The 21,365-nt window shown below is 45.5% G+C and overlaps 1 protein-coding gene across 2 annotated transcripts in view; it reads left to right on the forward strand.

Moving 5' to 3' along the window:
• The first annotated feature begins 204 nt into the window (after window positions 1-204).
• The window catches only part of NDUFA10 (NADH:ubiquinone oxidoreductase subunit A10), a 28,654-nt gene continuing 7,493 nt past the window's right edge, over window positions 205-21,365 (forward strand). The window contains exons 1-9 of one of the 2 annotated variants that reach the window (XM_005496382.3): window positions 205-363; window positions 1,161-1,329; window positions 2,340-2,555; window positions 3,576-3,662; window positions 4,565-4,686; window positions 6,058-6,137; window positions 8,884-8,938; window positions 12,455-12,540; window positions 18,314-18,422. In XM_005496382.3, coding sequence (XP_005496439.1) covers window positions 271-363; window positions 1,161-1,329; window positions 2,340-2,555; window positions 3,576-3,662; window positions 4,565-4,686; window positions 6,058-6,137; window positions 8,884-8,938; window positions 12,455-12,540; window positions 18,314-18,422 — 1,017 coding nt within the window. In that variant the 5' untranslated portion in view covers window positions 205-270. The remainder of the gene's footprint in view (window positions 364-1,160; window positions 1,330-2,339; window positions 2,556-3,575; window positions 3,663-4,564; window positions 4,687-6,057; window positions 6,138-8,883; window positions 8,939-12,454; window positions 12,541-18,313; window positions 18,423-21,365) is intronic. The other variant, XM_074548842.1, reaches the window with a different exon arrangement.

A 21,365-nucleotide genomic window follows, 5' to 3' on the forward strand; every position in this document is an offset into this window, starting at 1 on the left:
TCCCTGTCCCACCTGCACACTGACCCGACTGTCCCTGGTCCCGCCTGTTCCCTGAGCCCTGTTCCTTGGCCAGGCTGTTCTCTGTCCCCCCTAATCCCTAACCCGGGCCGTCCCCGGTCCCACTGTGCCTGTCACTGTCCCCGCTACCGTCAGAGCCCTCACCGATCGTGGGCGTGGCCTTTCTCAAGGGGCGTGGCCTAACGGCGCCTTCATCACTGCGGCGCGCCGCTTCTCCTGCGACGTCATCGCCGCGCGCCGCCGCCCTCCGCCATGTCCTTGTGGGTGTCCCGGCTGGGCCGGGCCGCGGCCACCCGGGGCCGCCGGGGCAGCTCCGCGCCGGACAGCGGCTCCGTCCTGCTGAGGGTGAGTGCCGGCGGCTGGGCAGGGCTGTGTCCGGAGCGCTGTCCTGCTGGGGTGGGTGGGCAGCACAGCCTGGGGCCGGAGGTGCCTCACCCCGGGGCTGGGAGTGGCGGCGGGATGCGGGGCAGGCTGGAGCAGAGGCCGGGGAGGGGAGTGCGGTGAGCTTCGGTGGCGGCTGTGGGCAGCGTTGGGCAGCGGTGCTGTGGGGAAAGGAGTGTTAGACAGGAATGGACGCTGCTGTGTGAGGGAGGTCACTGCGCCGCTCGGAATGAGGTTTGTACAGTTAGATAGATAAGCAGTGTTTATGGTGCCCTGAGGGAGGCTCTGAGCAGCTCTCAGAAAGGCCCTGCCTTCACCTCATAGGTCAGGTGGGTCCCTCTAGCCACCTCTCAGAAATCGTGGAATAGTTAAGGCTGGAAGTGGCGTCCAAGCTTTTGCCCACTAAGCCATATTGAAATGAAGCTGTAACTCTCCTGAGAGCGAATTTTGTGTTATTATGTGCCCCAAACCACACAAAATGCAAGCAAAAGTTTTGTGTGGGATCTCTCTTGGGAACTCTGGGGGTGTTGTGCGCCTGGCCTTCAGACTGGAAGTTGTTCCGTGTTTTCTGTCTTCTCAGCCTTTAATTTCATGAACGACTTCCCAGTCTAAGCACTGCTGCAAGCTGCTAAGCTGAAATGACAGTGCCAAGGTTACTGAGTAACAATTCCTTGTATTGGATATATAAGAGCGTGTCCTGTGTGTGTTTTTAGCTAAAGAATCCATCTAAATCTGCTGATTTCCATCGGTTTTTCCTCCAGGCAAGAATCCACACCAGCCCTGAGCAGAGCCGGCAGTATGGGTGGCTGTCCTACATCCTGGGAGAAAGGACCACCAAGAAGTTCACAGAGCACAGCAAAGTCTTCACAGTGGAGGGGAACCTCTCTTCTGGGAAGGGCCAGCTGGCCAAGCAGTTAGCAGACAAACTGGGTATGTCTCACTGTGGCTGCTTCCCTGAGGGCTGACAGGGTTTGATCGTGGCTCTTGTGCAGAGGAAGCTCACCAGAGCAGCAGCTCCTGCCTGGGGAATGCTGGAGGGAGAGGGGAGGGTCTGTGGGTGGTGCTGGTGAGGCTTGGGATGGGGATTTGTTGTGAGTGAGGCTTCAGTTCTGAGGGAGCCTGTGTGCTCCTGGACAGCGTGGGTGTTCCACGTGGATGTGCTTGGAGCAGCTCAGCTCTGCCTGGGCTGGGGCAGAGCTCGGAGTTTGGATTCTGCTGTGGTGGGCACAGGGGCTGGGGCTGTCTGGGAGCTGGGCAAGGAGCTGGGGCTGTGTGGGAGCTGGGCAAGTGTTGCTACCTGGGGGTCTCTGCACAAATCACCAACAGGACAGGGCTACTGTGGAACGTGCCTTGAGCTGTTTTATCTTCCAGCATCAGTCTCATTACATGGTTATGGCAATGGGAAGATGCCAGCAGCTCACAGCCCTGACACCAGACCAAGAACTTCACGTTACAACTTACTTTAAAAGTTTTTTGACCAATCACACAAAGCAAAAGAAAGTTGACAGTAGTTCTATCCGACCACTGTAAGCACACGTACCTTCAGTAAACAATATTGCTTATTTTGGATACAATACCTGCTTGTAAGCATTAAAACACAGTGCACAGAGCTCCATTATTAAGCTTAGAACTTCCTAGTATCTCAGACATACTTTTCTGTAGCTTAATGAGTTATTCTAGCCAAGCATTAATACACAGACCATTGTTCTGTGTGTCCTTATCTTTCTACTTTTTACATAATTTTTCTGCTGACCTATCTCATGGCTGCTGCTTAGCTCTAATCACAGTTCTATTATCTCTGAGGCCTGCCTTTTGCAGCTTTCCCAAACCCCTCTGATTCTGTGGATTCCCACAGGCAAGGAGCAGCTGTGTGCTCAGTAGCTGGAGAGGCGTTAGCTGCAAACAAACGCAGCTCATTCCCGCTGTGCGTTCCTTTTCAGGAATGAAGTACTTCCCTGAGGCAGACATCCACTACCAGGACAGGCTCTCAGGGGATGGGCAGCTGCTGCCTGAGAGGTTCAGTGGTTTCTGCAGCCTGGAGAAGTTCTACAGTGAGCCCAAGGCCCCCGACGGGCACTCGTACCGCCTGCAGTCGTGGCTCTTCAGCAGCCGCGTCCTGCAGTACGCCGACGCCCTGGAGCACCTGCTCAGCACAGGTTTGGCTCAGAGAAGGGTATGGGGTGGAAGGTGTTTGTGAAGTTTCCAGGACGAGGTGAGAGATGAGAGTCTGACCCCATGATCTCAGAAGGCTGATTTATTGTTTTATGATATTATATTAAAATGATGTTATACTAAAACTATACTAAAGAAAGAGGATACATCAGAAGGCTCAGCAGGAATGATAATGAAAGCTTGTGGCTGACTCAGAGTCTGATGCTGCTGGACTGTGATTGGTCATTAATTAAAAACAATTCACATGTGTGACGGTGTTCACAGGGGTTTTTGGTTGAGGGAAGAGACAAGGATCTGACTCCATGTTTCAGAAGGCTTGATTTATTATTTTATGATATATATTACATTAAAACTATACTAAAAGAATAGAAGAAAGGATTTCATCAGAAGGCTGGCTAAGAATCGAATAGCAAAGAGTGATAGCAAAGGCGTGTGGCTCGGGCTCTCTGTCTGAGCCAGCTAACCTGTGATTAGTTATTAATTACAAACATCTAACATGAGCTAATCAAAGATCTACCTGTTGCATTGCACAGCAACAGATAATAAATGTTTAAATAAATGTTTCTTTTAGCATAATTTTGTTCCTGAGGCCTCTCAGCTTCTCAAGAGGAAAAATGCTAAAGAAAGGATTTTCCATAAAAGATGTCTGCGACGCATGTTTGGATAAACAATCTCCAGACCACATTCCAGAGTAGCAAAACATGGAGAAGCAAAGGCTTCTCATCTTCCCAGGAGAAAAAATCCTGGTGGGGGGATAGATGGTAGGTCAGAGAAATTCCTGGTGTTTTGCAAATATGGCATTGCAAGTACACTGTGTGGAAGGCAAGCTGGTTAACAGCAGGGATGATCTCCATGGAATTTCCCAGAAGTTTGGAGTGGCTGTTTGCCCATGCACTTGTCTGAAACTGTGGACATAGATGCAATAGGTTTTTCAGGGAATACAACAGCAACCAAGGACCTTGCAGCTCCTTCTGTTCCAACCTGGAGCCTGTTCTCCCTTGCAGGTCAGGGCGTGGTGCTGGAGCGCTCTCCCTACAGCGACTTCGTGTTCCTGGAGGCCATGCTGAAGCAGGGATACGTGCACAAGAGATGTGAGTTCCTGCCAGCACTGGGAAGCTGCTTGGCCATAATCTCTCAGAAGTCTGGTAGTTAACTTTGCTTTAAAAAAGAAACAAAACATTCCTGCTTGGAAGGAGGGATTCCTTTAAGTGTTCGGTGTTTGAATGTTGCTGGGTTGAGCTGGGGTGGTTTTGGTGGCAGTGAGAGGACAGAAGATAAAAGGGCATGAATTGAAATTCAAAGGGGAGTCAAACCCTGGAGCAAATCACCTGGGATCTCCCCCTTGGAGATACTTACAGTGCTGTGGGTGGAGTTCTCAGCAGAGTGGTTGAACTGGGTGATTTGGGGATGTTCCTCCCAACCTGAGTGATTTGGTTTGGGGTTATGGGCACTGAGCTCCTGCCTGTTCTTAGTAAATCTGTTCTTTTGGCTGCTCCTGAGGTGGATGTAACTTTTCTGTACTGACTCCTGTTTTTGCTGTTGGATTTAAGAGATGTGTATTTGTTTTTTGCCACCTGCTCTAAGTTACTGGATGGCTTTGAGAGCTGATTATAATGACATGTGTCTGCATTGCTAAGACAGCAAAGCCCAGCAACCCACAATTTAATACAAAATCCCAGTTTGGATTCTACTGGGATCCTTAGGGAGCAAACATCTTGATTAGAGCTACTGCTGCTTATTGTCTCTAAATAGTGGAGGAGAAGCAGAGATTCCTGTAAACCTGAGCCAGGAATAAAGTCCCTCTTTGATACAACTGGGTTGAGATTCTTAGATCTCAGTGCATGGAACTTCTCTGGAGATTAGTTTTTCTGTAAACTTCCTGAATTCTGTTTGAGGAAAAGCATTAAGCATGACCTTAACTTGCTCTGTAAACCCAGAAGAAGAGACTGCAGATACAGACGTGGGGAATGTGATTTATTTGTGTTTCACACAGGCCTTGATCACTACAAAGAGATCAAGGAGATCAGCATTTCTGAGTTCCTGCCACCTCACTTGGTCATTTATGTAGATGTGCCTGTCCCAGACGTGCAGAAGAGGATTCAAGAGAAGGGCGAGGTAATTTGATCTCTGATTATTGCCTATTTATCTCTTTATTGTTACTTGTCTCTCACAATTGCTGCCTGCTAATGTCTGTGAGATCTTGGTGGTGGTGGTGACTCTGTGGGTATTCTCTTTTGCTTGCATTAAAAAAAAAAGGCAAAAAAAGAACTTTTTTGTGTGACTGCACCAATATGTTGTCATTTGTGGGATGAGAAATTGTTTTAAGAGCAGGTGGATTTTTATACCTGGCTGTGTAGCTGCCACTTGAAGAGCTGTGGGCAGGTGATGTGCTGCTTGCAATGCACTTAGAGGTGATTTATTTCTTATTCCTGAGTGCCAGGAGCCCAGCTGGGCTCCCTGGCTCCTGCTTCCCAGTTGACTGCTTCCTCACACCTCTGCTGGGGTTCATGTGTGAGTCACCTGGGATCAGCAGGTTCACTCATCTCCCTGAAATCCAGCAAATCACTGCTGGGTGACTGCTTTATTGAGCTGCTCTTGGCCCTGGAGAGCTGCAGGGTGCTTTTGGGGAATGACTAATCTAAGTAAGGTTTGTAATTTGGGGTTTTTTACCCTCTTTCTTTGATACATAGGTGTTTGCAGATGTGTTGTGAGGATTCAAAGATAACACAATTTGTCTTGCCTTGTTGAAAGGCTATGGGAAATGCAGTTCAACTCTGGAAAACCTGACAGATGAAAGGAAAGCTTTGATTTATTAGAAAAAAGTTCTCAGTTAAGAAGTTCTTAATGTATTGGGAGAGCCTGTGAGTTCTTAGCCCTTCTGAGCATGAAAATCAGTGGCATTTTTGAAACCTGTGGACAGAAATTGCTGATGTAACTTGTGCCTTTTTGGGTCAGTGGCAGTGCTGAGCTCTGTATTGGGGAACACAGGGTAGATCAGAGAAATTCCTGGTGTTTTGCAAATGTGGCATTGCAAGTACACTGTGTGGAAGGCAAGCTGGTTAACAGCAGGGATGATATCCATGGAATTCCACAGGAGTTTGGAGTGGCTGTTTGCCCATGCACTTGTCTGAAACTGTGGAGGATAGAGAGGTGCAATTTTGGTCTCCTTGTGGAAAAGGTGGACTCAGACAATCTTCTTCTGTTTTCTGGGTGGCTATTACAGCTCCCTGGAATGTGGAGTTAGCAGGGATGAATCAGTCCTTGGATAGCTGGGGCCTGCTCTAGGTATTTCATGGCATGTAAGGAATTCCAAACACTGCAAATCACACTCTCAATTCTTTGAAACTTTCACTGATGTGCATGTGGTTCTCTTCTGCTTATCCCAGAATGAACCCTTGGCAGGTGGTGGAGCAGACCTTGGGGTCTGTGCTGGTGGGAAAAGATAGGAATATAATTCCACAGCTTTTTCTGTTTGTTTCTTTGTAGCCATATGAGAAGAAGGTGTCTCCTTCCTATCTCCAGAGCATTGAGGATGCTTACAAGAAGACCTTCCTACCAATGATCAGGTTAGCAAAGAAAAATGCTTTGCCTCTTAGGTCTTTGAGCAAAAATGTGTGCAAACCTTAAAATCTGTGCCAATGTCAACAAATCATGTGGAAAAATCCTTGTTGTGCTGCAGGGTACAGTATTGTGCCCCAGTGAAGGGGTGCTGCAGTCACAGCATGGATTGTGGTCCCTCATAATTGTGGGAGGGAAGCTCTCAACGGGTATCAGATGAATTAACTGTGACATTAATTGTGAATTAATTAACTGTGAAGCTGTGTTGTGATGTGTGCAGAAGGCTGGTATAAATCAGAGTGGATTCCCAGGTGCTTTGTAGCCTGTGTGTCCCCCTGTGCTTGCTCCATCTCCACAGGTGGATCAGTGGGTGGCTCTGCCAGCTACTGAAGTGAGTAACTCGATGTTGAGCTTGTCACTCATGCAGGCAGGGCTTGGTGCTGTCACAGATGGTCAGTGGCCTCCCTGTGTGTCCCCACAGCCAGCACATGCCCTTGGAAGGCAATGGGAAGCCTTGGGAATGTCATTCCCTGAGGGCAAGCTGCTGCAGTCCCTGGTGGGAGCCAGCTGCTGCTGTTCTCTGGAGCACAGCCAGCCCCACGTGCATCTCGTGGTGCTCAGCCAGGCTGAACCCTGAACCTGCTGTGATTTCACCTCCTTGCCCTCTGTGTGGGCATGGGCAAACCTCAGCATCCTGGCAGGGTTTGGGCTCCCAGCAGCCTGGAGTGAGCTGTGTGGTGTTTCCTGAGACCCCCATGGAAGGAGGGAATGATGAATCTGACTCCATGTTCTTAGAAGGCTAATTCATTATTTTATGATCTATATTATATTAAAGAATACTATACTAAAACTATATAAAGAAAAGAAAAAGGATACAGACAGAAGGCTGCAAGATACTACTGAAAACTCATGACTCCTCAGCGTCCAACACAGCTTGGCTGTTGTTGGCCAATAAGTAAAAACAATTCACAGGTTGGATAAACAATCTCCAACCACATTCCAAAGCAGCAAAACACAGGAGAAGCAAATGAGATAATATTGTTTTTCCTTTTCCGCTGAGGCTTCTCAGCTTCCCAGGAGAGAAATCCTGGGCAGAGAGATTTTTCAGGAAATATGGCAGTGACAGATCTGTGTCTCTGTGCCCTGCCTGGGGGAGCTGGGAGTGTGTGAATCCAGCTCTGTGCACCTCAGGGTGGCTCTGTCTGGGGTAAATGCAGAGGCCACAGCTGCATTAACTGTTTGTGTGCTGGCAGGGCTGCAGGGGCTGTGTTCATGCCTAGCTGTTACCTCTTAGCCTGCCTAGTTTGATTCCCTGACTCCTGGTGATGCCCAAAGTCTGGTCCAAACAGGCTAGAAAGAGTTGTTACAGACTGCTGAGCAAACTCTTGCATGCTTTCCTTGTTGAAGTTTGTTTGCTTGCTCCTTGAAAAGCAGTTTGTTACTGGGCAAAACTCCTGTTATCTTGTGCTGTTCAACTGGAGCAGCCTGATGCTGCCTAAAGTGGTTTATAGTGGGTTTTTGCTTTAAAATGGAGGCTTTCTTTCCAGTTGACTTGTTATGAATGTCTTTAATGTTTTTATTGGTGGTGAGATTTGTGAGCTGGGTGCTGTGGCAGGTTCTGCCTGGTGATTTGGAGCAGTGTTTGGGTTCTGTTTGATTTTTCTCTTTTCCTGGAGCAGAGCCTTGAGATTGGTAATGTTCTCTTTCATATCCAACACTGCTTCCACTGAGCAGCTGTTTTCTCTTAAGGAAAGCTCTGATAATCTGCAGAGTCAAATCAAGAGATGGGATGAAGTGATTTGATGGGCATCCTTGAGGCAATTGTTGGTGAAGGTTGACCTCTCCCTTGGGCTGATATTGAGGAGAATCTCTTATTCCAGGTGCCTGCCCCATCCCTGGAAGTGTCCAAGGCCAGGTCCTGCAGGACTTGGGGCAACCTGGTATGGTGGAAGGTGTCCTGGAGCAGGATGAGCTTTAAGGTCTTGTCCCACCCAAACCATTCTGGGATTCTGTGAATTTTTCTCCATGCTCTAACTTTGCTGTGTGATGTTTGATTTAGTGTCCACACTGGGCAGCTATTCCAGGGCCTTCCAGTTTTTCCAGCTGGAAACAGCTCTTGCTGAATATGTGAGGTGTGAAAGGTTCATGTAGGAGCTCCTGTTGTAGTTCTGCTCTGCAAGTGCCTTTTCTCTGAAGGCTGATTAAAAAACCAATCTTCTAACCAGGAAACATTACCTTTTTTAAAAATGTTTTTACACTTACAGACCATGCTGCCTGCATTTGTATTCATTCAGCTAGCTCAACCTGAGTAAATAGTGATAAATGAATGCATTCTTCTCTTGAGGTGACTCACAGCTAGTCATGCACTTGAAAAAAGAAAATCTACAACAGTTTTGGGTTAGACTGAAAATGTCACTTATTTTCAGGTAGATTGGGCAGTGGTAATAGGGGCAAGTATCCACATTAATTAAATGAAAACAAATTCATGTGTGTAGTTTTTAAAATTTTTTTTCAACTGAAGTTATGTTGATATTCAGGCCATTTGCCTTTTAAAAGCAACTTTCCAGCAGCAAAGAAGCAGCTCACAGGTGCAACAGGAATTGAATTGCAATAGCTAGGAGCAATCTAAAAATTTGCAATCATTCTGGTTCAGTGTTTATGCCTTTTAACTTCATTTCTGTTCCTTTTGGAGCTGGGGGGGAGGATGGGTAGAGCAGTTTTATCAGGGGAATTAAATTTCTGTGTTCTTTGCAGTGAGAGCTGTGAAGTTCTGCAGTACACAGCAAGTGCAGCTGAGGATGTGGAGAAGGTGAGTTTTGCATTTCTGGGAGTAAGTTTAAAATATTTCCCTTAGTTCAGTGAACTTTTCCCCTCATGGAGATTACTGGCAGGGTAACAGAAGCCTTTTGCTTGGTTATTATTAACTTTGCTCTCTGTTGTTCCTGAGGGAAAGAACACCAAGGTTTTTGAGACTCTGGACAGGTTTTGGGCCCATTTCAGTTCTATGGATAGATGTCTGTTAAGAGCAGTAATATGATGTTGGCTGGATAATAACAGTTACAATAACAGTTATCCTCCATGGAAGCTTGCCAAGGAATCATCCCCACTTGGGAGGAGGGAGAGCAGACTTGCACATGGGCTGTCTCCAAGGGCTTTTTGGGACTTGATCCTAATGAGGTGGCATTTTTACCCTACTTGTACACAGTCCAAACTCCCTCTCTTATGTTATGTGCATTGTGATCTTGGCAGAGAGTTGAGTAATTTATACATATGTGTGGTAGCCTGTACCTCATTAAGCTTATTAGCATTTTCAGAGCATGCATTTTAATGTTTAACTGCCCCTTAACAGACTAAAACTACATTTTTGCCTGAAGTGTCCTTCAACATTCTGGTTATGTGACTGTGTGAAGCAGAAAATATTGATGAGGACTTCCCTGGTGCTAAAATTAACATTCCATTTTCCCCCTTAGGTGCACTGCTGCTTGTTCCCTTTTGCTCCCTTTATAAGAACAGGGTTGTGTGCCACATTCTGGGTCCTCTCCTGTTGTGGATGGGTTTTTTTTTAATCATTATCATTAATCATTGTTATTGTTATCATTAGTAACCTTTATTGTCAAGTGCAGGTTATCATTAATAACCTTTAATAAACCACACTGTGGGACAGTGTGGGTTTATACCCCTAAAAAAGGGCTGGTGGCTTCAGTGTGACAGCAGATAATAAAAAGAAAAAATACACAAAAAATCAGGATGGAATGAACAAAAAAGCTGAGGTTGTGATGTGAATATAGAGAATCTAGAGCAATTAATTTGCTTTTTCTGGATAACAACATAGAAGCAAGGATAGGAGTTGAGAGCTGTGGTGTTTCAAGATGGGTACTTGGTGAATGAAAGGAAATTTGGGATGGGGGTTAAATGCCTGGTTTTTCCCTGTCCTTCTCTCTGGACATATCTCCAAGTGGTCAGAATAAAGCAGGTTGTTTCCTCCTCAGATTGTTTTTGTAGTAAACCCCATTGCTAGAGATTTGATTTAATCCTTTCAATCAGGGTTTAAAGTCAGTTAAAGCTCTTACTGTTCAAGCAGTGACTCTCCTGAGCTCAGCAATCTTGTCATTGCTCTAAATAGGCTCATCAGATGCACCAGTGGGCCCTTAATTTGCTTGGACAAATCTGGACTTGGGGAAGGATTATTATTTGGAAGTTAAAGTAAAATGCCACAGAATGATTAAGGTTGGAAAAGGCCCTGTAAGATTATCCAGCCCATGATGTCATTGTTGGGTGTTGGTGGTAGATTCTGATACTTGGAAGAATTCAGTTGTTTTTTCTGCTTTTTCTGTTCAGATTCAGTTTCCTTTTGGGATGACACAGAAGAAATTTGGACATAAGGGCTTTGGCTTGTAAGGTGTGTGTTCACACAGGTTGACAGAGAGCAGTGTTCATCAGCCCACTCCAATCTGTTTGCTTAGGGATTTGGGAACTGAATTTTTTTATGGCCTTATAGTTTAATAACTTGTGGTTTGCTCAGAGCACACATACACAGCTTGGAAATGATTTTTTAAGTGTCCTAAAAGGGTCAGTTGGGGTTTCCAGTTGTAATTAACTTTGGTTGTGGTGGCTGAAGGGGTAATGAGTGCTGAAATGAGCTTCATTAGGATGTTTCACACTTGTTTAGTTTGAGGGTAAAACTGGGAATACAAAGTTAGCTGTATGTTTAATTTCTTTTAAAGCCTTGGATATTTGCTGATAATTCCTGGGGATTGGCAGGGCATTCCTTATAAATTAAGAATTTGTTCTTTTGTCCTGTTTGGGAAACTGATGCCATTGTTAAGGAGCTGCTGGGAGAGAGATCTTCTGATGTGATGGTAACAGTGAGCAAAACTAATTTGAATACAGATTCCTTTCCCCCTGTAGCATATTGTGAGCCCATTGTAACAACTCTGATTAGTGCTGTGACCAGATTCAGAGTTTCCAAAGCTTTGCTGTGGAGTGGAGAAGGAATTGCTTTTGTTCAGCTTGTCAATTAAATAATTCCAAGAAATAATGGCTGTTTGAACAAACTTAACTTACACCTCTTGTCCTCTTATCTTGGAGTTATGTTGCAGCAGTTTGTGCCTCAGAAGTGTTTATTCACTCTTGTCCAAATAATTATTTCTTACCATGAAAATTCTGCTAAGAGTGGATCTTTACAGTCAAAGCTACTTTGTAATAGCACGTGGTTATAATTTTTGAAGTGGTAATAGCTGGGATTTAGCGTTTGCAGGGAATAATTACAGTGCATTTAATGTAAAGAACTCAATGATGTTGATCATTCTGTCACTTCATTGTGACATGTGCTCACCTGTCACTGGGTTGACAATGTGCCATGAGGAATTTGGCCACGACCTCAGCTTCATCCTTTCCCCATGGAAAAGGTCTCTGGCAAGGGATGTTTGGAGCTGTAGCAATCCACTCCTTCCCAGGTTGCTCCAAGGTGCCGTCTCCACCTCATCAGGCACCTGAAGTGCATCTTCCTGACACTGGGGCTGAGCTTTCCCTCAGCTCCAGGCAGCCAGGTGTGATAAGCAATTACCTCCTGGAGCAGCAAAGATCTGTTTCCAAGTGGAGCCAGGCTGCAAGTGAAGCTCAAACCAGGGATTGATAAGTTTGGGGATGCTGAAGGAATGGTTTGCTGAGCTGGCATTGTTTATTTGAAGGGTTCTTGAGCTGTGAGCGTTACCTTTCCTTTCATGCATGGCTGGGTCCTGGTGGCTGGTGAAATCCTGAGGCCTTGGACTCCTCTCTGCAGCTCCTGAGTTTCCCAGCCTGAAATGTGCCTTTGTTTCTGTGCTGTGACCCACAGAGCACTGAGGCAGATGCCACACCTGCTCCCCTGCCTCAGAGAATGTGTTACTGGGAATAAAACTGACCAAACTTTAGTTTTGTAACAAAAAGGAGTCAAATTTAGACTTAGCTCCATTTCCTCCTCATTCTCCCTCAGGGGTGAACTTGTACCTTCTTGGCTTTTCAGCCCCAGTGGCAGGTTAAGGAAGAATGGCTTGAATCTGGTAAGAATTTGGCAGCAAGGCACCTCTCAGCCAGTTGATTCCCTGCCATCCAGAGCTGAAAAGAGCACAGGATGTCAGGAGATGCCCACGTGTGTGCCCAGTGCTGCTGGCAGGGCTGCAGCCTCCAGGAGTAGAACTGGGAGATGATCATGTTATCTCTAGACATTTGCCTTGTTACCACAGCTCCAGCAGTGAAGCCTTCCTCATTTGTTTAATAACCTGTTCTGATTATTTAATTGATTTTTTTTTTTCACCCCTTAGTGAGCTTTCTTTTCTGATTCCAGGTCATTGAAGACATCGAGTACCTGAAGTTTGACAAGGGGCCATGGGAGGAGCAAGATGATGTTTCTTTCCATCACTTGAGACTTTTGTAAGTGTGACTTGTGTAAGATGTCATTCATCCACTGAGCAATGAAATCCCAGGGAGAATGGTCAAAACCATGAGTTTTTAAAAGTGGGGTTACATTTTGTAATATTGGTGCTTGCACTGGATCATGGTGTAGCATTTTTGCTGTTGATTGTTGAGACAAGAGACTCCAGACAAGTTTAGGAGTGGTTTTTGTCAAAGATCCCTGTCTGCCCAGTTGGAAGAGATCAGACTCAGACATTGGAAAATAACTTGTATTTATATAGAATTTAATTTGATTTTAATAATTCTTTGCAAATGCATCATGTTGAATTTATTTATATAAAATACAAAGATGTATATAAACAATATAGCTGCACTTTTAAGGCTGTTAATGCCAGAAGTGAGACAGGCTCTCCATTTTGCTGCAACTTCATCTCCATATTGAATGTGCAGGTGGAAATTTCAGTATAGTTAAATTTTTAAAACAAAATGTAAGAGTTATATTATTTTCATTATTTCCTGGTTATCTCACAGGTTAATAGAAACACAGGTTTTTAAATTTGAATATGTGCCCTTAAGTTTGTGTCTTTGTGACAGGCATCAGAGAAGCAAGTTAAACTTTTTTTTGCAGAATTGTGATATTTCTTGCATTTTACTTTTCTGTGCTATTACTTTAAATAACTCCTAAAATAGAGATAATGCTCCTATTGTATGGTTTTTCTATCAAGGAATGAAGCTAGATTGCAGAAGAGCAGTGCTGGGTGGTGTCTGAGAGGAACAAGTCATGATTTGGGTGCATTTTATGGGTCAAAGATGAGGTTTTTTTGTAGTAGGATGACATCTGGTGACTTAGGCCCTAAAAAATGATCACAGACTTCCTTTGAAAGAAGAAATAAGTTGCTTGTTTTCCTGTAGCTCCACACTACTACTGCAGGTATTAGGAAAGAATTATTAATTGTGATGAGTAGGAGGGAGTTGAAGGAAACCTTACAATTAGAGCAGTGTGTTAAGATACTGTATGAAAATTCTATTTCACAGTTGTAGAAGGGAATAAATTGATTTAAGGACTCAGTTTTTCATTAAACCTTGGAGGGGGGTGAGTCTCCTGCACAAGGCTCTTGTCACTGAAGGTAATAAGAAATTATTTATTCCTTTGGCAAAAACATGGCTGTTGCAGACATATTTATGAAAAATCCTTTCCTTAGGATTTTTCCTCCTGAGAGGCCTCAGGAACAAAATGTAAACAATGATTATCTGCTGCTGTGGAATGCAACAGGTGGATTTGTGATTGGTCTCATGTGGTTGTTTCTAATTAATGGCCAATCACAGTCAGCTGGCTCGGACAGACAGAGCCACAAGCTTTTGTTATCATTCTTTGTCATTCTATTCTTAGCTAGGCTTCTGATGAAATCCTTTCTTCTATTCTTTTAGTATAGTTTTAATGTAATATATATCATAAAATAATAAATCAAGCCTTCTGAAACATGGAGTCAGATCCTCATCTCTTCCCTCATCCCTGAACCATTGTGAACACCGTCACAAATGGGGTTGTTTGAAGATCCCAGAATGCAATAAGCTGCTTATTTAAACCACAAAATCATAAAATATCCTGTGTGGAAGGGACCTACACTGAGCATTGATCCCAGCTCCTGCAGTTTGCTTTTGAATCTTTGTTGTGCTGGGCTGCCAGAGCATGGATAAAGTGGTGACAGCACATCCTGTGCCAATCTTGAGCTCATGCTTTGCTCAGCAGAGTGAGGGAATCCTGGGCAGTGTCTCGGGCAGCCTGGAAGAGCCTCTTAGTACAGGTGTGTGTTTGGACCTGCTCTTTCCCCATGGTAACCCCAGAGGGGCAGGGAGCCTGCTGCAGGCCAGCTGTGCTGGATTCAATGCCCAGCCCAGGTGTGGGTCCATGAGCCCTAAAGGTGATGCTTTTCTCCCTTTTTTCAATGCCCAGGGAGCCTGTGATTCCCTCAGATGGGCAGATATCCCGAGCCCATGTGCACTGTTCCTTTGGAAAGGGCTTTCCTGCAGGCTCCCGGTATGCAGGGACATGCTGCCCTCTCCTGGGTGTTCCTGGCCGGCTCCAGCAGCCACTTAGGATCGTTTAGGTTGGAAAAGCCCTCTGAGGTCATGGAGTTCACCATTCTCCCAGCACTGCCGAGCCCATGTCCCCAAGTGCCACACCCACACGGCTCTGGAGCACTTCCAAGGACAGCGATTCCGCCGCTGCCTGTTCCAATGCCTGACCACCCTTCCAGCGAGGAAATTTCCCCTGTGACGGCGTTCACAGGGGTCTCAGGATGAGGGGAGAGATGAGAATGTTGACTGCATGTTTCAGAAGGCTTGATTTATTATTTTATGATATATATTGTATTAAAACTATACTAAAAGAATAGAAGAAAGGGTTTCATCAGAAGGCTAGCTAAGAATAGAAAAAGAGAATAACAAAGGCTTGTGTCTTGGACAGAGAGTCTGAGCCAGCTGTGCTGTGATTGGCCATTAATTAGAAACAACCACATGAGACCAATCACAGATGCACCTGTTGCATTCCACAGCAGCAGATAATCAATGTTTACATTTTGTTCCTGAGGCCTCCCAGCTTGTCAGGAGGAAAAAATCCTAAGGAAAGGATTTTTCATAAAAGATGTCTGACACACATCTTCCCTTCCTCTCCAGCTGCCTAGTCCAACAGAAACCTTTCTGGCTTTTTAAATGTCTCAGGGAGCTCCTCTGCAGCCACTGCGCTGTCTCAGGCATGTTTTTTGTCTGGGCCCTTCCCAGTGACATTTGTCTGTCTGCACTTTTTGCAGAATAAATGCATTTGGGAGGAGGAGCTGCAGGCTGGGTGGCCTTGCCTGTGTTTCTGATCAGCTCCTGGGGGGAACTCGCTGTGCTTGTTGCCTCAGACAACTAAAGCTGATCTGTCCCTGCAGCTCCTTCAGAACCTGGCAGCTCTGCTCCCCAGTGTGGATTTCCCTGGCAAAGGGAAGAACTGTCCCTGTTTAAATGGCTGATTGCAAACAGCAGGACTAGAGGGGCTGCCAAGAGATGTGTTGGACCTGGCTTGGAAACTTCTGTCGTGGAGATTTTAAAAGTCTCATGAACTATTAATCGTGACGGTGTTCACAGGGGTCTTAGGATGAGGGAAGAGACGAGGATCTGACTCCATGTTTCAGAAGGCTGATTTATTATTTTATGATATATATTAAATTAAAACTATACTAAAAGAATAGAAGAAAGGATTTCATCAGAAGGCTGGCTAAGGATAGAATAGGAATGATAACAAAGGTTTGTAGCTCAGTCTCTCTGTCTGAGCCAGCTGACTGTGATTGGCTATTAATTAGAAACATCTAACATGGGCCAATCACAGATCCACCTGTTGCATTCCACAGCAGCAGATAATCAATGTTTACATTTTGTTCCTGAGGCCTCTCAGCTTCTCAGGAGGAAAAATCCTAAGGAAAGGATTTTCATGAAAAGATGTCTGTGACAATGAATTGTGGAACTTGTGGTGCTAGAAGCTGTTTTCTTTAGCGCCCTTGGTTCTCTCTTCACCATAAAATCACAGAATCCCAGAATGGTTTGGGTTGAAAGGGACCTTGAAGCCCATCTCATCCCTGCCTCTGCCATGGGCAGGGACACCTTCCACTATCCCAGCTGCTCCAAGCCCTGTCCACCCCATCTTTTTGCTGCATAAGTTAAAACACTTATTTTTTTAATAAGTTAAAACACTTATTTTGTGATTTCTGCTTTGCAGTGGCTTTTCTAGGTCTGAAGAGCTGTTGTTGCACCTTCTCCCCTTTTCTTGCAGACCTGCTTTTTTTTGGAAGTTTTTTTTGGTTCTTCATGTTGATGTTGAGTGTTTGCTCACTGGGGGAGTGGCTGTGCCTCACCTTGGCCATGCCATATCTGTTCTGCCTGGCTAAATGAGGGAATTGGAGTCCCTTTGGCAGAAGGAGGAATGTTAATTTCCTCTATCAACACAGAACTTATCTGGAATGGTTTTGTGATGTTGGCTTTTAGGCCAGTGAATGCTTTTAGGTCTCTCTTGTCACTTGAGTTTTTGTGACTGTGCCAACATCAAGTGTTGAGAAATCACAGCCCAGGCTATGCAAACTCAGGTGGTTTTGTTGGGTTGCCTGGCTTATTTATTTTTTTCTAACCAGTTTCCTTCCCTTACCCCACCTTGCACCTTTGGCAAGGTGCTGCATGCTGAGAGCTCCTTCAGGAAAGTCTGGTAAAGGGTCAGAAAAGAACAAATAGTGATAATTTTCTGCTGAGGGACAGAAAAAAAAGAAAGAAGCATAAAAAGTGTCTGTAAGTGCTTCCTGCTGAGCAGGGAATTAGTCCTGGCAAGCGGCTGTGGTTTTGTAGTTAGACATTGTTGTGGCAGGTGTCTTTGGGTGTGCTGTTGCTTAGTATTCCAAGTTATTTCTGAAGGTGCAGAGAACACAGAGAAGCCATCAGTAGCTTTCATTATTTTCTTGTGCAAAGAAATTTTGGGAGCAGCAAGTTTGTCATTTGGCCCTTAACTAAAATGAATTGTGCCTGGGAATTGTCCTTTCCAAATGGCCACTTGGCTGAGATCTGGCAAGGAGTGGATTCAGTGCAGAGTGGATGACCACAAAACCTTATTTCTTTTGTGCCTCTCAGCATGTGAAATACACATTTAATGTTGTAGAAGTTAAATATTGTTGTAGTTAATAGGAAGCATCTTTGGTGTTGATCCTCATCTTGGAAAAGGGCATTTATCCTCACCTCTCCCATCTGAACTTCCACTGGGTTATTTTATTTCCTTACAAGCCTCTCTGTACTGGGATAGTTTACAGAGTGAATATCAGGGTATATAAGCAAACCATTTCACTTGCTGGAACTCTTCACTGCTGGGAGGAAAGGTCCCAAAATTTATGATTTGGGGGGTAAAAATAATTGCTCAAAGATGATGAACTTTGCTTTGCTCAGGACGTGTGTTTGATGTGCATGTCAGCATTTGCTGAGCAGTGTAATTCAGTGAAAACAACTCCATTTGCAGGGTTTCTGGTGTTGGATGTAGGGTTTGGTCAGTGCTGACTGGATTGGGATGTGTTTTTGCCAGCCACGTGCAGGTGGCACTGTCGGCCTGTGGATAACCACAGGCAGCAGGAGGCTTTCTAGCAGTTTCTCAGGCATTTTAAATTTGGGATATCTGAAGTGCTGGTGCTGTGCAAAGTGGTGGATTCTGAGATCCATCACTGGAGCTGCTGCAGCTTCCTCCAGGTATTCCAAGGCAGGATGCTGCCTCCTTCCAGACCCTCTCTCTGTCTCAGTACTGCTCCATTTAGCATGGGAATTTAGCAGGGTAGTGTGTGGCATTCAGTAAAACCACTGGTTTTTACACTGCTTTGATAGAAAGCAAAAAAAGCCAGAGGGGGATTCATGGAGAAGGGTCCCAGGAATGATGGACGATGAACCTGGGAGGGGAAATGGAGAAACAGGAAGTTGGAGCAGGAGCAAACTGGAGGCAAGGATGAGGGGCAGTACGTGTTTGGAAAACAGCCCAAATCTTTGGAAGCTTTATTTAACACAAAAGTAGCTCTTTGATCATAGATGATGATAATGAATCCTAGAATGGTTTGGGTTGGCAGGGTCCCTAAAGCCCTGCCCGCCCACCCCTTGCCGTGGGCAGGGACACCTTGCACTGGGTCAGGTTTCTCCATCCAGTTTGGCCTGGAATATTTCCAGTGGTGGGGTGGGTGCAGCACTTGGCTGTTGGTGGGGCAGGGTGTGACCTGAGTGCTCCTGTTCCCCTCAGCGTGCAGGACAAGGCTGCAGTGATGGACACCGTGTCCATCCCGCGCTTCATCCCCGAGATCACCATCGGCGGCACCGAGTTCGACAGGATCTACTACGAGTACCGGGCGGTGAGTGCTGCTGGGGACACTGCTGGGGACAGCTGGGGACACTGCTGGGGGCTCCTCATTGCTGGGGACACTGCTGGGGGCTCCTCCCTGCTGCAGACATGGCCAGGGGGCTCCTCACTGCTGGGGATAGCCAGGGGACATGGCCAGGGGGTCCTCGCTGCTGGGGATAGCCAGGGGACATGGCCAGGGGGTCCTCGCTGCTGATGACAGCAGTGTCATGCTTTTTATAAGCTACATGCACATAAAATTTGGTGGATGATTGATTGATGATTTATGATCATGGTTTGTGTTTTTGTTTGGATTTTTTTGGGGGGGGGAAATCAGTTCTGGGGTTAATTCTGTGTTTGTTTAAGGGTGGTTATGGAGTGATGATGGCGGTTGGTTATTGGTTTTGATACTAGGAAATGCAGAGGGAGGTTAATTGAAAGTGTGTTGATGATAAATGGTTTGGATAATGTAGGGATGTATGGTTTAATTATTTAATAAAAAAATAAAAATGTCAAGATAAAAAAAAATAAATGCGTAAAATGGGATTTAAATATTAGTTCCTAATAAATGATAAAATAATTATGTCCAGCAACCATTGCATTATCTGTTGTCTAGAGGTTGGTAGCAGCCAGGGGGCTCCTCACTGCTGGGGACACCCTGCCTGCCACCCTCCCATTGCTCCTGGGAACTTGTGCATTTTGCCCAAATTCCCACCTTTTTTGAAGTCTGGCTTCCCCCCCCCCAGGGGAACAATGAAGCAAATGGTTTGTTTCATAAGCTGACTTTTTTGTTTTTTGGGGTTTTTTCATCTTTAGATGTGGACTAAAGGATAAATGGTTTTCATTTATTTCTGTTTCTTGTGCCCTGATGAGTCTGTGACCTCTGAAATTCTAGACTCCCTTAAGTCAAACAAGAAAATTGGGAACCCATGGCGAGTCCTTATCGAATGCTGAGGGAGGGGGTGTTTTTTCAGAGGAGGAATGAATGCTGCCTCGCTTCCCCAAAGTGCTGTTGCTTTAAATAGAGTGTTTCTGCACGTGGGCACACATCCAAAGCCTGTTGTGCCCAGTGCTCTCATACACCTCATGCAGGCTCCCACACAGGGTTTTAATTAGCTCCTGCCTTGCTGCTTCTGGAGACAGCAGCTTCCAATCCCCCCGGAGCTCTGCCCTCGTGCTGCTCAGTGCTCCTCTCCCTTGCCTAAGGCCCAGGTATTGGAGAAGCTCCTTGGAGAAGTTGTGGAGCTGATGGTAATTAATGCTGAGTGGCCAGAGTTACAGGTGAGCCTCTGTTCTTATTATTTTCCAAGCAGTCCTGAAGACAAAGGGAGGAGTATACAGTATAAATTGTTAGAAGCCATGATTTGCATCATCCAAACCCTATCATTTTTCTTTTCCTGGTATCATACAGTCTCTTACTGAGATGAAAATGTAAGCTACAGATTTATGGACTTGTTTGGGAACTGATGCACCAATGTTTTCTTCTGGAATGGACAGAATATTCCAGTAATTTGTTCCTCCTTGGCTGGCTGTGTAGTGGAGAGGCTCCTGGGCTCACACTGTTCTGCCTCATTTGAGATGTGACCTTTCCAGCTTGTAAAAGGGGCTAAAGCTAAAGGTTAAAGTAGCAGAAAACATCTGAGGTTATCTAATGGATTTGAAAACTCCCTGGTCCAGCTGAGAAATTGCTCTCAGAATTTCCTCCTCCTTGCTGTCACATTCTTAAATCCAAAACTTCAAGCTCGGGATTGTTGGAGCCCTTCCCTCCAGGAGCTGCCTGTGCTGTGCACACAGATTTGAGCAGGATCTGCTGCATGACTCGTCTCTAGCTCACAGCATCCATCTGCACTGCCTGTGCCTTTCTTCCCTGAGATGAGAGGGCTTTTTTTGGGGCTGACATGTCCCTTTGCAGTGGAGCTGGGAATTACTGAGGCTGCCTGACACACAGCCAGATGTGACCTCGGTGCTGTGTGCTGAGAGCCTGGGGTGAGACTTCTGAAAGGCTTTTTTCCTCTGCCTCTACAGCAGCACATGCTCTTTGTGCTGGCAGGAAACTGAGAATGTCCTGGCTCATCCACTAACTGGCTGCCAGGAGAAATTTTTTTTGACTTGCCTTGCAGATGTAGCAAAGGGATGCTTGGGAGTTGGGAATCTGGGTACCTGGGAAGGAAAGCTGTGCTCTTGGATGGCTCTGCTCCATGCCAGTTAGTTGACAGCTGAAGCTGAGCAAAAAAAAAAACATTGCCAAAATATAATCTCCCTTCTGCAGCCTTGTTTGTAGGCCCTGATTCAGGAAAGTGCTGTGGAAAGTGATAATGTCCTTTGGAATCAGGAGGAGTTGCTTGTTTCAGGAAGTATTCTGTTAAATTTAGGCAACTTTAATACTCATTTTCTCTCTCCTAAATGCTTGGATACTCCTTCAGTGCTGTGGGGGGTGTGCAGGGATGGTGCACAATGCAAAAGATGCTGAGTTTTCCTGTTTTCCATCAGCTACTGGAAGGGGAAACAAAGCCAGCCCCACCTGCTGTTTTATGTTCTGAGGATCGCATTCTTTCTGCTGAAACTTTGAAGATCTGGGGTTTTTTTGTTTTTTTCTTTTTACCTTCCAACTTTGTTTAGCAAATGAAGGGCTGAATTTTTTTTTTCTCAGGCAGAGGTGATGCAACAAGAGGCCAAGCAGCACAGGCACAGAGAGCAGATGAGCTCCCAGACTCACAGATTTGGGCTGGGAGATTGTTTGGTCTGTAAAGAGGGAATCACTGGCCCCTGCCTTGCCCATGGCTGTGCAGGAATGGTCACAGCTGTGCTGCTTTGGCACTTGAAAATAAAGGGTTTAGGCTCACTTGTAAGTAAAAGTTTAGGCTGAGTTGTAAGCAAAGGCTTAATTATGGGATAATTACAGAAGTTTAACTTTTCCTTGTGGGAAATGCCTGCTTTTAAAGTTGGTGTAATGATG

Source organism: Zonotrichia albicollis, chromosome 10, assembly GCF_047830755.1.
Source record: "Zonotrichia albicollis isolate bZonAlb1 chromosome 10, bZonAlb1.hap1, whole genome shotgun sequence".
NCBI classification, from domain to species: domain Eukaryota; kingdom Metazoa; phylum Chordata; class Aves; order Passeriformes; family Passerellidae; genus Zonotrichia; species Zonotrichia albicollis.